This window comes from Papio anubis, chromosome 8 (assembly GCF_008728515.1).
Source record: "Papio anubis isolate 15944 chromosome 8, Panubis1.0, whole genome shotgun sequence".
In the NCBI taxonomy this organism is placed as follows: domain Eukaryota; kingdom Metazoa; phylum Chordata; class Mammalia; order Primates; family Cercopithecidae; genus Papio; species Papio anubis.
In genome coordinates, this window is record NC_044983.1 from 9845801 (window position 1) to 9864478 (window position 18678).

Genomic DNA, 18678 nt, shown 5'->3' on the forward strand with positions numbered 1-18678 from the left:
CTCCCAAAGTGCTGGCATTACAGGCATGAGTCACCACACCCAGCCCCAAGACGTTTTTAAATTCTAAAAAATTTTAAAAATTCTCATATAAACGCGAGTAATCTTGTCTCTGTCTATAAAAACTCTTGCTGAGATTTTGATCAAAATTGCATTACATCTGTTGATCAATTTGGGAAGAACTGTCTTAAAATGTTAAATCTTTTAATCCATGAACATAGTATGCCTCTCCATTTATCTAGATCTTCTTTAATTTCTTTAATAAGCATTTTGTTATTTTCAGCACATAAATCCTTCACATAAGTATTTCATTTTATTTGGAGTGACTTGTGTTCTAATTTTGGTTTCTGGATGTTCATTTTTACAAATAGAAATGCAATTAATTTTGTTTGTCAATCTTATATCCTGCAGGGTTGCTGGATTCACTTATTAATTCTAGGAGTTTTTATAGATCACTTGAGATTGTCTATGTAGATAATCATTTCATCTGAAAATAGGGGCAGTTTAATTTCTTCCTTTCCAGTCTCTACACTATTCATTTACTTCTCTTGCACTCTTGCAATAGCTAGAATTTCTAGCACCACGTTGAGTAAGGGTGGTGAGAGTAGACATCCTTGCCTTGTTTCTAATCTCAGACAGGAAGCAGTCTTTCAACATGAAGCATGATGTTACCTGTAGGCTTTTAATAGCTACTCTTTATCAAGCTAAAGAAGATTTCCTTTATTACTAGTTTGCTGAGAGTTTTTATCATGAGTGGCTGTTGGATTTTGTCAAATGCTTTTTCTGTGTCAATTGATATGACTGTGTGATTTTTTCTTTCTTTGCAGTGGATTATATGGATTGATTTTTTAATATTGACCTAATAACTTTGCATACTTGAAATAAATTTTGTCATGGTATATAATTCTTTTAATATATTTCTAGATTTGATTTGCTAATATTTTGCAGGGATTTTTGTGTCTAAGTTGACAAGCCATATTGATCTTTTTTTTTTTTTTGTATCAGTGTAATACTAGCCTCATAAGATGAAATGGTAAGCATTCCCTCCCCTTTTGTTTTCAGGAAGAAATAGTGCAAAATTATTAAATTTTCTTTAAATGTTCAATGGAATTCACCACTGAAACCTTCTGGGCCTAGAAATTTCCTTTTTGGGAGCTTTTAAATTATAGTTGAATATCTTTATTAGTTACAGGACCTAATAAGTAGTATTTTCATTAAATTTTTTTGCACACTTCCTCATACATTTGAGCACTCAATAAATATTTAATCAAGTGGTTTTCTCAGTGGATTTTGCAAAGACTATTTCTAAATTAAATGGGATATCACAATAGCTAATCATATAAACTAATTCTTAGTAAAATAAAATGCTCTCATCTACTGTGCAAAGTTCTTGTTCTGTTTTTTATAGTTTCTAATAGCTTTGATATTTTACGCAAGTCAGAACTTGCCTAAGCAAACATTTCATTAACAAACTTTTTTTATGTGTGATGTACTCTGGTATTTTCTACTCTATTCTATGTTATTTTTAAAAAATTCTGGTTGCAACTCATTAAATTGATTTCAGGACCCACTAATGGGCTACAACCTGCAATTTGAAAAGCAATGATTTAAATATTCTCTCATGTCCCTTCTACTTCATATACTTACCACTAAATGTGTCTACTGCTTTTTCCTTTTGACTACAACACAAAGCTTATTAGATACCTACAACACTGTTATTTTACAGTTTATTTTTAAATCACTTCCAAAGTAGATTTAAGATAGTTTATAATAAATGCAGAGTTATGTTTTTAAGGTAAAAGGGAAAAATGAGACATGATGGAGAAAGTACTTTTCCACTTTTCAGGAATTAAAATAATTATGGAAAGAAAAGTAAAGTAACAGGAAATATAGGTGTCAAGTCATTTAGTCTAAATTACTTCTCACTGTACTTTGTTAAAAGGAGATCAGAATTTCAAAGATCAGAAGTGGTTGCTGAGAGTGGAACTGTCCAGTCATTGCAGCCCTCCTTCCATAGGACAAAAGAAAGAGATCTTGGACAAATGTGGGACTCCTGTGGTCTGGAAGTAAAGCTGAGGTCAACAGACCATCTCTCCACCCCCAGAGCCTGAGCCTGGCTTATCCTCCTAGCTGGGAAAGCAGCAGCTGTAAGTGCTGTTTGCTGTTCTTCCTGTAATTACAAGAAAAAGAAAAAGACAAAAGACAAACCTCACTGAGAAAGAGAGGTTTGAACTGTGGCCAGAGAACGGTCTTTCCAGTGTTATCATAGGACACACTTTTCACTCTGTTTTCCCTGTCACTTTGCCATCCTTGTGACATTTCCCTGTCACTTTGCCTATTGTTCAGGATGTGGCCGTGATTCATAGCATTTCATGAGGTCCAAGACAGAAAACTGTAGAACCACAGATGTGAAGAGATCGTGAGGTCCAACCTCCCGATTTTACAGATGCAGACAATGAGGCCCAGAGAGGTTAGAAGACTTGCTGAACGTTGAACAGAGAGTTCATGGCAGAAGCCAACCTACACCTATGACCCTAGTTGTCCTCCCAAGCCTGGATGTCCTGCTCTTCAGCTCTGAGTTTAAAGTAGCACAATTCAGCAGTAGGGTCATTTGCCCACCTATCCGGAAGTCATTCCTGCATCCCCTTCTGACAGCCTATAAATCAGAGGCAGGGAGGGAGAGAAAGTAGGTGAAAGAGAAAAGGGCTTTGCTTCCTCTCCCTTGCTTAACCAGTTCAGAAATTTACAGATTTCAGCCCTATCTAAAATATGAATTAGTGAGGTGATGGAACACTGTAGAAAATAGATGTGAGCCCTTACCCAGTGTTATGGTGAATGGTCCAGCTGGGAAAAATCAAACCTTGAGTCACGGGCTAGTAATCACCTACCAATTGCAAGACACTATGGGTGATTATACAAGCCTGCCATACTGCCTCTTGCTCTCGAGGAGCTTACAATCAATTTGGAAGTGCAAGCAAGTACTCCTTGACCAAGTGACGGGATGTGTGAGCTCATAATAGGTAACCAGTTCTCCTTGACCGTAGAAACACATTTATTTTCCAGTTGCTAATTTCAACAGAGGGCACAACACAGGATCACGTGATGTCTTGAATTTTATTCCAATGTCATGCTGCCCACTAGGACCAAGATCAGGGCTGTGGGTTTCACAAAGGTGCCACAATTTCACTCATAACTGCACACAGTGGGTGGGTATCTAGAATATGTGGAAGCAGTTACTACAAACACTCCTATTTCTGGCAGTTATGGTTATTTTGCTCCCATCTGGTGGAGCCTAGAGACCCTGTCCCCTCATCAACATGATAGCAGTAATGGCATTAAAGCATTACAAACTGTACCCCTGTGGGTGAGCACCTGTTTGTATCTCTTAGAGGGGGCTCCACTGGCATTTGAATGGGACAAGACATTGTCATGCAGGACTGCCTTGTGCACTACAGAACATTTATATCCCTGGCTCTTGCTCACCAAATGTCAGTGGGCCCCAGGCATTGTGACAACGCATAACACCCCCACGTTTCCAAATGCCCCTTGTCAGAAAAACCAATGTTCTATTTTCTCATCTTCTTTCATCAGGCATGATGCATGTCTAGACCAGTCGACAAGCATTCTGCTGATTTAGTGACATTAAAGCCAGCACTGATAGCCTTATTCCCGCTGCAAAAACCAAGGCTGACGTGCACTGCAGGATGCACAAGCACCACCCCTCCCACCTTTCTGGCCATGATTACGATCCTGAAGCAGACTTAGAGATACTGAAGACCCTTTCATTTCAATGTTGATGTCATCCTGACAGGCTGTCTTATCTGTCTCCTAAGAGGAAACAAAGGAGTAACCTTGGCAGGTAATCTCAATTTAGCCTTTGCTTACTTCTTTTTCTAATTAAGAAACAAAAATTTGGCTTCCTTCCTCTCTTTCCTAATTCAGCCCAAGAGTCACTGAGCAGGCACAAGAAAGGCAGGTGACGGTGGCCTGGGCAAGAGTGGTATTGGAGCAAGGTGGCAGAAGCAGCTGGTGGCACCTGACAATGGTAACAATTATGAGGACAGAGTCAGAGCAGGGTGAGAGGCCCCTCATGTAGTCGAGAGGATGGCTACCTACAGGGGCCAGCAAATAAATACACTAAGGATGATGCAACCCTAAGATGTCAAGATAGAATTATAGATGTAAAGGTGTATGTGTGTGTATACACACCTTTGTGTGTTTGCATGTATGGACGGATACAAATACATCTGTTTCCTAATTCTGTCCACTGAGAGGGCCTGGAGAAGCAACACTCCAGTAGCAAAGGGCCTACTTTGCACCTAGATCTTGGCTTCTAAATATCCATGAAAAGGAACTAAGGCTCCTCAAAGAACTGGCTGATGCAGACCTGGAACAGAAAAAGTACCAGATATCCTGGAAGGGCTTTTTGTGAAGAAGTTCTCAAAGAAGGAGAGGCACATGGCAAAAGGATGCAGAATCCAGCTTTACAGGAAACCAACTGTCAAAATCTGGGTCTACATGAACATCAAAGTAATTAATGAGAGTGAGGTTTGTAACCCATTGAATAATAGAAGAATAGAATGGATGATAACACATTTGTTTGTAAAAATGGGAGATGCAAAAGTTCTTCCTTACAATAGAATGCCAATTTATTAATGTAAGGGGAATAATACAATTAGAAAATTACAATTTGGCAAACATCACAGTAATAACTAATTCCAGCAAGAAACATCAATGAGTTCTAAAACAAGGAAGTAAAAATGGAATGAGTAATGGAATATTTATATAATATTAACTACAAAAGAAAAAGTAACTTTACAGTGGAGAAATGGGGCAGACACCATCTTAATCAAGCAATCAAAGTTACCATCACCAATGGGGCAAAATGACATCAGGGGCTATTTGATAATGGGCAGTGAGACCACTGCATCACTTCTGTGACGTTCTTGTCCAAAATGCATGACCTGGTCTAATCATGAAGAAACACAGAACAATCCAACTTAAGGATCATTCTATAAAATGTAACCTTCATAAAGGTCAAGGGCATGGAACTCCAAGAAACATCCAGATAGAAAGAGGCCAGATCATGGGATCATGATTGGACCCACTGGTAGCAAGCACATCATGGGTAAAACTTGAAAGGAGTCTGAATGAAAGGCATATGGGGGCTGGGTATGGTGGCTCATGCCTGTAATCCCAGCACTTTGGGAGGCTGAGATGGGAGGATCGCTTGAGGCCAGGAGTTTGAGACCGGTTACCCTGCCACATCAAGAGGAGAAGCTTGCACCATAAAGTGTGTGAACCACCTCACCAAGCACACTGTAGTTTGGCAGACAGGATTTTAGTGCTTGAGTTTCTCCATGAAGAAAGCAGTATGTTGATTTACAGCTTGCACCAAGCTCCTCAAGCATCAGAGACCCACACTTTGAGTAGCGCTGGTGTAAATGACAATTAATCATGAGTTGAACTTCATAAAGGGGCATGTTAAATTGGAGCATTCTCTCCGGTGAGAGTCACAGTTAAAAATAAGTCCCATAATGGCTTGGCCAGGCGGCGGGTGACAAGCCTGTAATCCAGAGTACTTTGGGAGGCGAGGCGGGGATCCAGAGGTCAGGGAAGTCGAGACCATCCTGGCTAACACGGTGAAACCCGTCCTCTACCTAAGCCTGGCTAGCGGGCGAGGTGGCGCCTGTAGTCCCAGCTACCGGGAGGCTGGGGCAGGAGAATGGCGTGAACCCGGGAGGCGGGCCCCTGCAGTGAAGCTGAGATCCGGCCACTGCACTCCAGCCTGGGCGACAGAGCGAGACTCCGTCTCAAAAAAAAAAAAAAAAAAAAAAAAAAATGGTCTATCGTACGTATGACCCTCAGGATCCCAGTTCAGAACATACTCATGAAGGCATTTTGAATGAAAAAGATGGACTTGGCATGCACATGACCCAGAATGGACCACAAATCAGCCCAATAACCTCGTGGACCTTTTTGTTCAAGATTATTTCTATCTCGGCATCTTTACAGTCCTCAGAGGAGGAGGATGCCTCCCACACTCCCTTAGTTCATCGCTGATTCTTCACCAAATGAACACCAGTGAGACTCTTGCAGTAGAGAAGAAAAAGTAATTAAGACTCATTAATGTTTAAATGAGTTAGTACAGAGGAAAAGCTGTTTCACACAACTTCAGGAAAATATCTCTTCCTCCTAAAAGAGATATTTCTTCAAGTGCTGGTGCCCAGCAAACTGGAAAACAAATGTCAGCACATAATTTTTTTTTTTTTTTTTTTAGAGCTGGGGTCTTGCTATGTCACCTAGGCTGGAGTATAGTGACTATTCACAGGCATGATCATCACACACTACAGTGTTAAACTCTGGGCTTAAGCCATCCTCCTGCCTCAGTCTCCCAAGTAGCTGGGACCACAGGCACATGCCACCATGCCTGGCTTGTACTTGATTTTTTTTAAAGTTCTTGGCCATGTGTTTCTTAACAATTATCTTTGAAAATAATCATTGTTGGCACGTTCTTCTCATGCAATTGGAGACAGTTCTTCCTGCTAGTTTCACATTTTACCTTTCTGGTGGGTTCTATTTGCCCATTCCACACTGACATGAGCATTTTTTCCCCTTTCCTTTTTTTATTTTTATTTTTTTAACTTCCTGTGTTATGCACCAAACCATACTGCTCTGCTCCTGTTGCCAAGAACTTATGTCGCCAGCGTGAATAAGATCACCTGCTCTGTGCGTTGCAGTTCAGAGTGGCAGGGAGTTCAAGATCCAGTGGCTTCGGGGTAGCACTCCAGGCTGGTATATATGGCCTTTGGGACCATCCGAGTCTACCAGCAGGAAGGAAGATTAAAGAAATTGGCAGGATCTTCAGTGTCAGCCAACATTATCAGCAACTGCCGCACATTCTGGAAGAACATCAACACCCCTAATTTGACCCACACGAATCGATCGTCCTTGCTGCACCAGTTCTTCTGTAGCACCTGGAAGTGCTGCCAAACAAGGGGCTGACTGCCCGGGGTCGGCTGTTCCAGCCAGCATTGTTTGTCCTGGGTCTCCAGAAACTGTCTCATCAGCACTAAATCTGCAAATAGGAGTAACATACAGCTGGACAGAGCTCTGGAGGGGCAGAGAGGTTGTCAGGGACTCCCCAGAAGCGCTGAAAAATGGATCGTCTTGCTGCAGGTGTGGCAGCTGCCAAGGCAGTCAGAGCCCTTGGGATAGAGCCACATCGGAGGGACCTTTTTCATTTTCAAACTTTAAAAAAGCATGGTGTTTCTTGATGTAGGTTCTCCATCGTGTGGCTTCTGCCTATTCCCATAGCACATCCCCTGCTGGCCACTGCCACACACTGTAGACGCCCACCAGTGCCAAGTTACTCCACGGGCCCCACACACCGCATGCTGTTTCCCACCTCCCTGCTCTGCTCATAAAATTCCTTCTGCCCTGTTGACTAGAGGCAGTGCCCAGCATGGAGTAGCCACCCAGGCATGATTATGGAACTGAGCTGATGAGACTTCAGGTCCCTTCTCTTCATGGGGAGTCTCGCTCTGTCTTCCAGGCTGGAGTGCAGTAGCGTGATCTCGGCTCACTTGTCTCCCAAGTTCAGGCAATTCTCCTGCCTCAGCCTCCTGAGTAGCTGGGACTACCGGCATGTGCCACCACACCCGGCTAATTTTTTTGTATTGTTTTTAGTAGAGAAGGAGTTCACCATGTTGGTCAGGCTGGTCTCAAACTCCTGACCTCTAGTGATCTGCCCGCCTTGGCCTCCCAAACTGCTGGGATTACAGGCGTGAGCCACCACACCAGGCCTGCCCACTCTTTAAGGCTTCTCCTTGGTCCATTTCCTATAGACGTGAGATCTGACCTGTCTCAGCATAGGCTAAGCTTATCCCAGAGGCATAGATGCTGATCAGAATTGTAAGCTGGAGAAAATAACAATTTGCATTAGATTAACCAACAACATGAATATAGCTTCTAGAAATATCTCAGATAATGAATGAGATTGCCTCATTCAAATTACAAAAATATCCAGGGTGTGACAATATCTATTTCTGTTAACATAATGGTCCTTAGTTGCTATGGTAATCTTCTCCATTGACCCGACTCTAGCGGATGAGGTTATCAAGGCCCTATCACTTCCCAGCATCAAAGCAATCTTCTAATCTGCCATACAAACTAGGGCACTTTTGAAGGTCAGAAGGATTGCTATTTATAATACACCAATGCGACAGGTATAAATAAGACAGTTCCTGGCAAATTGAGATACATGGCGACATTTCCTATCAGACTTTAAAGTATCTCACATAAATAGATCCTCAACAAGTGTTTGCTGGATGAATATATTTGTTTTTTCCTCCCTTGCTGTAATTTAAGTTTCTGAAGAACAGAGGTGGCCGGGTGTGGTGGCTCATGCCTGTAATCCCAGCACTTTGAGAGGCCGAGGCGGGTCAATTACCTGAGGTCAGGAGATCGAGACTATCCTGGCTAACACGGTGAAACCCCGTCTCTACTAAAAATACAAAAAACTAGCCGGGCGTGGTGGCAGGCGCCTGTAGTCTCAGCTACTCGGGAGGCTGAGGCGGGAGAATCGCTTGAACCCGGGAAGCAGAGCTTGCAGTAAGCCAAGATCACGCCACTGCACTCCAGCCTGGGAGCACAGCGGGACTCCGTCTCAAAAAAAAAAAAAAAAAAAGGATAAAAGAAAAAAAAAAGAACAGAGGCAGTGTCTAATGTTTCTTCTAGATTACTCATAACAATGGATATATCATAGCCACTCAAAAATATCTGTTAACTATCTTATGATGAGATGTTCTTTCCAAGTGAAAATTCTCTATGGGTAACCGGAAATACAAGAATAGAACTTTGCAGAGAAGTTAAAGCTAGAATATTTGGGTAGGTCTTTAGAGAGGATATAGGGTTAGTTGGGAATAGAAACCCTCCCAAGATACTATAGACACCTAAGAAAAATCAGTGAAGACCTGAAATATATCCATAGGAGGATGAGAGCCTCCTGTTGTTTGCTGAGCTAGAGCAAGATAGAAGTCATGAGCTTTTACTAATCATTGTATTTTATAGCATGGGAAAGGGGAAGAGAAGACTAATAAAATGGCTAATTTTAGGTAACATCAACCTTTGGCAATAATACTTGAATGCAATAGAATAAAAAGACAGCGGGGTGCAGTGGCTCACGCCTGTAATCCCAGCACTTTAGGAGGCCACGGCAGGCAGATTGTTGGAGCCCAGGAGTTTGAGACCAGCCTGGGCAACATGGTGAAACTCTATCTCTACAAAAAAAATTTAAAAAATTACCTGGGCATGTTGGTGCATGCCTGTGGTCCCTCCCAACTACTCGGGAGGCTGAGGTGGGAGGATCACTTGAGCCTGGGAGGTCAAGGCTGCAGTGAGCCGAGATCATGCCACTGCACTCCAGCCTGGGCGACAGAGTGAGACCCTGTCTCAAAAATTAAAAAATAAAAAAGAGCCGGGCGCGGTGGCTCAAGCCTGTAATCCCAGCACTTTGGGAGGCCGAGACGGGTGGATCACGAGGTCAGGAGATCGACACCATCCTGGCTAACCTGGTGAAACCCCGTCTCTACTACAAAATACAAAAAAACTAGCCGGGCGTGGCGGCGGGCGCCTGTAGTCCCAGCTACTCGGGAGGCTGAGGCAGGAGAATGGCGTGAACCCGGGAGGTGGAGCTTGCAGTGAGCCGAGATTGCGCCACTGCACTCCAGCCTGGGAGACAGAGCGAGACTCCGTCTCAAAAAAAAAAAAAATAAATAAAAAATAAATAAAAAATAAAAAAGAACAAAAAAGAATAAAAAGATAGACTCTTACATAGTTGACTCAGGAAAGAACTGTGGAGCAGCAGTGACTCCTACTGCCTCATTTTACGGCTGAGAGAATTAAGGCCCAGGGAAGTTAAATGACATCCAATTACCTGTTCCCCTTCTGGAAAATTCTTGCTGTGAGAATTTGACATTTGATTAGCCATGGGTGAGACTTTAGAAGTTCTGGGGAAACTTCAGTCTGCATTCCAAGGTATGGCTGTAGTTTTGCCCCTTTAGATTAGAAAGTGGAAACTTTTGAAGTTTTGCCAAGCTAAGGGCCTTCTTCTCTTTGTTTGGTGACTCTAACTCCCATGAGGTCTAGGTTAGCAAATGTGGATCTGTTCTCACAAGCAGCAGGAGAAGTGGAAAGAGGGAGATGGCAAATGGAAGTCATAAGCAAAAGTGGTGCCACCTGGCCTTCCCATGTGCGAAAATCCAGCCTTCGTCATCACTGGCCCATGGCGTGTAAGATGCTGACGTGTGATTAAGACATTCCCAGAACCAGCTGGAGAGGTCGGTCTCGGAGTAAATTAAGGGCATAAATTTATGACAAACCAGAAAGCTCCATTTTAAGTCCGGTTATAGATTCAGCAGTGGCCAGAAATGTCACTTTTGCAAGGTCACTTTATTTTTGCAAGGGTCTCCTAGTATTTCAAGAATTCTTATTGTCACAAAATTATGGGAAGTAACACCTTGGACATTTGCACTTGGACCACTGCAAGGTTAAATTCCTTCCCCAAAGTTACGCAGCAAGCCTAAAGGAAAGCATATTTTATGCCCATAACCTCATCCTGAAGCCATTTCTGAGATGAGGAAGGTGAATTCTTCCATTGGCTGTGCCCCAAGCTGTCATTCTCAAAAGGACTGCTGTAACACCCTGAGTCTGCCCCATGCCTCTTTCTACGTTACTTTTTTTTCCCCAAGCAGGATGGTTTTTCCAGCACAATTATTTAAATAAAAATAATACAGGCCAGGTGTGGTGGCTCACACCTGTAATCCCAGCACTTTGGGAGGCCGAGGCGGGTGGGTCACTTAAGGTCAGGAGTACGAGACCAGCCTGGCCAAGATGGTGAAACCCCGTCTCTACTAAAAATACAAAAATTAGCCAGGCACAGTGGTGGGCGCCTGTAATCCCAGCTACTCGGGTGACTGAGGCAGGAGAATCACTCGAACCCAGGAGGCAGAGGTTGCAGTGAGCCGAGATCGTGCCACTGCACTCTAGCCTGGGTGACAGAGTGAGACTCTATCTCAGTAATAATAATAATAATAATAAGACAAGGTGGAGATGAGGGAGAGGAGGTGTGAACCCTTAGAGATTCCAGAAACTGACAAGTTTCTTGTGCCAGGAAGGCACTAGCAAGAGCCTTAGTTTAATTTACTTAATGAAAACTTATGGATTGATGAATTCTTGGGAGAAGAGGCCCTGTGTCCAATCCACTGTGCTGTTAATATAGGGCTAGGCGTGGTACGGAAGCGGCGTCATGGAAACTGAGTTCTGCAAGGGAGTCGTAAATGGAAACAACCTTTTCCGCCCACCTTGGACAGATGAGGCAGGGAGATAATTTTGGTAGGTGGGAAAGATAAGCCGCCCAACTCCAGAGCACAGGCTCCCAAGATGGATGACTATCATACCCTTGAATTTTCTCCCTTTGTAGGAATCAAGAAACCCTTATGATTGAGGAAAAAAAAAGAAAAAAATGTGACCCGGCCAGGATTAAGGCACTCCTAAGGAATGGCAGGCCAGCAGCACGGACTGAAACATGATAGATCTGGGGGAAGCGGGGTTAGATGGAGTCAGAGATCTGGAGAACACCACATTAAGAACCAGAGACCCTGGCTTTATTGGAGTTTCATTACTGGAAAATATCTGGGAATTAAAGATATCAGTGATACCATGGATACTCTAAGATTCATGGTCCACAAGCAAAATTTTGCTGAGAGATTTATTTCTGGTTCCTGGCCACCAGAAACTAACCATAGAATTAGGCTAAGTAATTTCAGGAAGAGATCTCAGTTCATTCTCACTTACTGAGGAGCAAGTAGAGGTAAAGACAGGGACAGTGAATTGCCCAAGATCACACAGGGGGTTAGCAACAACAGGGACCCACAGTCAGATCTCATGACTCTCAGATAAAAGCAGATCTTCCACATCCACAGGACTCCCTCCCTCTGGAGCCCCGCGCACTGCAGGGGTCTCTTGGATGTGGATATTCCCCCAACGCAAGGGAATCAGAAGGGTAAATATTCAGGGTGTGTATTTACATGACCATGAACCATGCTACTTTTTGTCTATGGGGAAGAAGGAATAAAACCTGTATCTACCCCATTCTTATAAGAAAAGGGGCCTTCAAGTCAGGCAGAAGTAGATTTCAGTCCTGCTTCCAAACACACTCAGCTGTGTGACTGAGAGACAACTCACTCGATCCCTTTAGGTCTCACTCATTGATTTGCAAAATGAGAACCGTACTTGCCCCTAATGTAAAGGTTTGGGGGAAGGCCAAATGAGATAATGTATATGGAACATTTCGCACTGGACCTTGCAAAGAATATATAAGCAACTATTATTACAGTTGACCCTTGAATAATGTGAAAGTTAGGGATGCTGATCCCTGCCATGCAGTCAAAAATCTGCATATAACTCAAAAACTGAACTACTAATAGCTGACTTTTGACTGGAAACCTTGCCAATAATATAAACAGTCAATTAGCATATATTTGTATATGTATTATATACTATATTCTTATAATAAAGTAAGCTAGGGAAAAGAAAATGTTATTAAGAAAATCATCAGGAGAAGAAAATACATTTACGACATTCTACTGTACATACTGATACTGTAAGTTTCCATTGCCTGTTCACAAGATGAATAATCTGTCTGAAATGGTGGCAACCACAGCTGCAGAGCTCAATCTATGGTACATATCAAGCAAGTCAACTTTTTCTTGTCATGTCGTGACTTTTCTCTGTTTCTTGGGAGCACTTCCAGTGTCACTAGGGGCACTCAATATGGATCTCATGATATTATTCAAGGTTTATGGTATTACACTAAAAAGAGTGAGAAAGTTTGAAACATTGCAAGCATTACCAAAATGTGACACAGAGACACAAAGTGAGCATGTGCATTTGGAGAAATGGTGATGATAGTCTTGTTTGATGCAGGGTTGCCACAAACTTTCATTTTGTAAAAAATTCAGTATCCACAAAGCGCAATAAAACAAGGTATGCTTATATTGGGAAGCTCTGTTATTTGGTCCATACACATACATAACTGTTATGTCTTCCTGATAAGTTGATACTTTTATCATTATGAAATGTCCCTCCTTATCTCTGGTAATAATTTTAGTTTCAAAGTCAACTGCATCTGATATTATTGCCACCCAGTCTTCTCATGTTTATTGTTTGCATGGTATATCTTTCTTTTTCTATTCTATCCTTTTACTTTACCTTTACTTTCAATCTACTGTTTTTATATTTACAGTGTAACTCTTATAGGCAGTGTTCATTTAGGTCTACCTTTTTTATCCATTAAGACCATCTCTGCCTTTTAATTGGAATGCATAGTCTATAAATATTTAATATAATTATTGTTATGGTTGGATTTAAGCCTACTATTTTCTATTTGTTTTCTGTTGGTCTTATCTGTGTTTTATTCCTCTGTTCCTCCTTTCTTACATTTTTTTGAGTTAATTGTAGATTTTAGAATTTTATTTTAATGCATCCATTGGCTTATTTATGACTATTTGCATTAGATTTTAGTGATTATTCTAGGGATTAATATATACACCCTTAACTTTCTTATTTACTTAGGGCTACTTTTGCACCACTTTACATGAAATATATAAATCTTGCACTTGTACAGGTCCCTTTATTCTTTTTGATATAGTTTTCATGTATCTAGATACATTTTACCAATATCCATATACATCTATATATATTAGAAACAATGTCTTAATTTTTGCTTTAAATAGTTATGTGTATTTCAAAGAAATTAAAGGGGAACAGTCTTTCATGTTCACCCAAATACTTAACATTTCTTATGCTCTTCATTCCGCCTTGAAATTCCAAGTTGCTATGTACTATGGTCTGAATGTTTGTGTCTCCCTAAGATTCATATGTTGAAAAAACCCTAAGGTGATGGAATTAGGAAGTGGGACCTTTGGGAGGTGATTAGGCCATGAGGATGTGACCCTCATAAATAGGATTAGTGCCTTTATAAAAGAGGCCCGAGGAAGCTCAGTTGCCTCTTTCACCATGTGAAGATATAACAAGAAGACATCATCTGTCAAGCAGAAAGTGGGCCCTCGCCACACACCAAATCTGCTGACACTTTTAGCTTCCCAGTCCCCAGAATTTTAAGAAATAAATTTCTGTTTACAAGCTACCCAGTTTATGTTATTTTGCTGTACCAGCCTCAGTGGGTTAAGATGTTATGTGATAACTTTTCCGTTATTCTAAAGAACTTACATTGTAGTATTTCTCAGAGTTTAGTTCTGCCAGTAATTAATTATCTTAGATTTTGTGTATCTGAAAAATGTCTTCATTTCACTTTCATTCTTGAAGAATGTTTTTACTGGATATAGATATTCCGGGTTGAGAGTATTTTTCTTTTATACTTTAAAGATGTTACTCCACTGTCTTCTTCTGTCTGTTTCTGCACAGAAATCAGTGATAATTGACGTTGTTGCTCTCTATTGTAAACTATGTTTTCTTTAGCTACTTTCAAGATTTTCTTTTTGCCTTTGGTTGTTAGTAATTTGACGGTTACTTAATTGATAAATGTTGTGTATGTTCTGATTGTTCCACTGACCAGCCATCCCCCAGTCTCCCTCCCTCTCCTCAGTCCTCCCTATTCCCTGGGACATAACGATTTGAAATTAGGCCAATTAACAAAATTGTTATTGTTAACAACTTCAATAACGATATTGAAATTAGGCCAATTAATAATATTACAATGGTTTCTAAGTGTTCATGTGAAAGGAAGAGTCACACATCTCTCACTTTAAATCAAAAGATAGGAATGATTAAGCTTAGTGAGGAAGCCATGTTGAAAGCTGACACAGGCCTAAAGCTAGGCCTCTTGCTCCAGTTAGCCAAGCTGTGAATGCAAAGGCAAGGTTCCTGAAGAAAATTGAAAGTGCTACTCCAGGGAACGCATGCATGATAAGAAAGTGAAAGAGCCTTATTGCTGATATGGAGAAATTTTTAGTTGTCTGGTTAGAAGATGAAACCAACTACAACATTCTCTTAAGCCAAAACCTAACCCACAGCAAGACCCTAACTCTCCTCAATTCTGTGAAGGCTGAGAAAGGTCAGGGAGCTACAGAAGAAAAGTTGGAAGCTACCGGGGGTAGTTCATGAAGTTTAAGAAAATAAGCCATCTCCATAATACAGAAGTGTAAGAGGAAGCAGCAAGTGTCGATATAGAAGTTACAGAGAGTTATCCAGAAGATCTAGCTAACATAATTGATGAAGGTTGCTACAGTCAACAACTGGTTTTTGATGTAGAAGACATAGCTTTTCACTGGAAGAAGATGCCATCTAGAACTTCCATAGCTAGAGAGGAGACATCAATGCCTGGCTTCATAGGAGGGGCTGACTCTTTTATGAGGGGCTAATCCAGCGGGTAAATTTTAGTTGAAGCCAATGCTCATTGACCATTCTTAAAATGCTAGGGTCCTTAAGAACTACGCTAAACCTACTCTGCCTGTGCTCTATAAAGAGAACAAAGAAACCCAGAAGATAGCACATCTGTTTACAGCATGGTTTACTGAATATTTCAAGCCCATTATTGAGAACCATTGCTCCAAAAAAAAAGTTTTCTTCCAAAATTGGACTGCTCATTGACAATACACCTAGTGACCCGGGAGCAGTGACGGAAATGCACGGGAGATTAACGCCGTTTCATGCCTGCTAACACAGTATCCATGCTGCAGCCCATGAATCAAGGAGTAATTTCAGATTTCAAGTCTTATTTAAGAGATACATTTTGTAAGGCTGTAGCTGCCGTAGATACTGATTCCTGTGATGGAGCTGGGCTAAGTAAATTAAGAACCTTCTGGAAAAGATTTGCCATTTAAGATGCCATTATGTGGTCTTGTGTGTCATGGGAGGAGGCCAAAAAACATTTTTAATTTTTTGTTTTTTTAATAAATATTTTTGGAGACAGGGTATCACTCTGTCACCAGGCTGCAGTGAAGTGACACAATCATAGCTCACTACAGCCTCGAACTCCTGACTCCTGGCCTCAAATAATCCCATCTCAGTTCCCCAAGTAGCTGAGCCTACAGGCATGCATCCAAAATAGCCACATTAATGGGGATTTGGAAGAAGTTGATTCCAGCCATCATGAATGACTTTGAGAGGGTCAGGACTTTGGTGGAGTAAGTCAATGCAGAGGTGGTGGGAATAGCAAGAGAACTCGAATTGGAAGTGGAGCCTGAAGATATAACTGAAGTGCTGCAATCTCATGATAAAACTTCAACAAATGAGGAGTTGCTTCTTATGGATGAGCAATGAAAGTGGTTTATTGAAATGGAATCTACTCCTGTTGAAGATGCCGTGAACATTCCTGAAACAACAATGAAGGATTTAGAATATTACCTAAGCCTAGCTGACACAGCAGCGGCAGGATTTGAGAGGACTGACTCTAATTTCGAAAGAGGTTCTACCATGGGTAAAATGCTATTAAACAGCATCACAAGCTACAGAGAAATCTTCTGTGAAAGCAAGAGTCAATCAACGCAGCAAATATCACTATTGTCTTATTTTCATAAATAGCCACAGCCACTCTAATCTTTAGCAACCACCACCTTGCTAAGTTAGCAGCCATCAACATTGAGGCAAGACTCTTCACCAGCAAAAAGATTATGACTTGCTAAAGGCTTGGATAATTGTTAGCAATTTTTTAGCAATAAAGTATTTTTATTTTTATTTATTTATTTTTTGAGACGGAGTCTCACTCTGTCACCCAGGCTAGAGTGCAGTGGCGTAATCTCAGTTTACTGCAACTTTTGCCTCACAGGTTCAAGCAATTCTCTCGCCTGAGGCTCCTGAGGAGCTGGGATTACAGGCACCCGCCACCACACCCTACTAATTTTTATATTTTTAGTAGACACGGGGTTTCACCATGTTGGTCAGGCTGGTATCGAACTCCTGACCTCAAGCGACCCACCCGCCTTGGCCTCCGGAAGTGCTGGGATTACAGGCATGAGCCACCACACCCAGCCTGAAGTATTTTTAAATTAAGATGATAAGTATGGCCGGGCGCGGTGGCTCAAGCCTGTAATCCCAGCACTTTGGGAGGCCGAGACGGGCGGATCACGAGGTCAGGAGATCGAGACCATCCTGGCTGACACGGTGAAACCCCGTCTCTACTAAAAAAATACAAAAAACTAGCCGGGCGAGGTGGCGGGCGCCTGTAGTCCCAGCTACTCGGGAGGCTGAGGCAGGAGAATGGCGTGAACCTGGGAGGCGGAGCTTGCAGTGAGCTGAGATCCGGCCACTGCACTCCAGCCTGGGCGACAGAGCGAGACTCCGTCTCAAAAAAAAAAAAAGATGATAAGTACATCTTTTTTTAGACGAGTGCTATTGAACACTTAATAGACTTTAGTATAAAGATAACTTTTTTTTTTTTTGAGACAAAGTCTCACTCTGTCTTACAGGCTAGAGTGCAGTGGTGCGATCTCAGCTCACTGCAAGTTCTGCCTCCTGGGTTCACGGCATTCTCCTGCCTCAACCTCCCAAGTAGCTGGGACTACAGGTCCTGCCACCACGCCTGGCTAATTTTTTGTATTTTTAGTAGAAACGGGGTTTCACCTTGTTAGCCAGGATGGTCTCGATCTCCTGACCTTGTGATCTGCCCGCCTTGGCCTCCCAAAGATAACTTTTTTTTTTTTTTTTTTTTTTTGAGACGGAGTCTCGCTCTGTCGCCCAGGCTGGAGTGCAGTGGCCAGATCTCGGCTCACTGCAAACTCCGCCTCCCAGGTTCCCGCCATTCTCCTGCCTCAGCCTCCCGAGTAGCTGGGACTACAGGCGCCGCCACCACGCCCGGCTAGTTTTTTGTATTTTTTAGTAGAGACGGGGTTTCACCGTGCTAGCCAGGATGGTCTCGATCTCCTGACCTCGTGATCCGCCCGTCTCGGCCTCCCAAAGTGCTGGGATTACAGGCTTGAGCCACTGCGCCCGGCCTCAAAGATAACTTTTATGTGCACTAGGAAACCAAAATATTCAGGCGATTTGCTTTATTGCAATACTTGCTTTATTTATTTATTTTTATTTTTTATTTTTAGATGGAGTCTCACTCTGTCACTCAGACTGGAGTGCAGTGGCATCATCTTGGCTCATTGCAACCTCTGCTTCCCAGGTTCAAGGGATTCTCCTGCCTTAGCATCCCAAGTAACTGGGATTATAGGCGCCCACCACCGTGCCCGGCTGATTTTTGTATTTTTAGTAGAGATAGGGTTTCACCATTTTGGCCAGGTTGGCCTCGAACTCCTGACCTTAAATGATCTGCCCATCTCAGCCTCCCAGAGTGCTGGGATTACAGGTGTGAGCCACCGTGCCCAGCCTATACTTGCTTTATTGCAGTGGTCTGGAACTGCACCTGCAATATCTCCAAGGTATGTCTGTACATAACATCAGGAAGTTGTATGGGACATTCGATGATTCTATATGGCAGAGAAGATGATAGGAAGTAAACTGTCAGTGGAGGGAGAATGGAGGTACTGGGTTCAGGTAAGCACTTGTGTGGCATTTCACCTCCCCCAACAGTGGAAAGTCTGGCTTATTCCTCTGACCTTTACGAAGAAGACATTCCTATGTCCTTAGACATTCTTTAGTAAAATGACTTCTACA

General features: G+C 42.2%; 1 protein-coding gene across 1 annotated transcript in view; it reads right to left on the reverse strand.

The window, feature by feature from the left end:
• Positions 1-7732: 7732 nt before the first annotated feature.
• The window catches only part of ERI1 (exoribonuclease 1), a 115072-nt gene continuing 104126 nt past the window's right edge, over positions 7733-18678 (reverse strand). Inside the window, exon 7 of the mRNA XM_021942016.2 lies at positions 7733-7916. Within this exon, the coding sequence (XP_021797708.1) occupies positions 7839-7916 (78 nt within the window). The 3' untranslated portion in view covers positions 7733-7838. The remainder of the gene's footprint in view (positions 7917-18678) is intronic.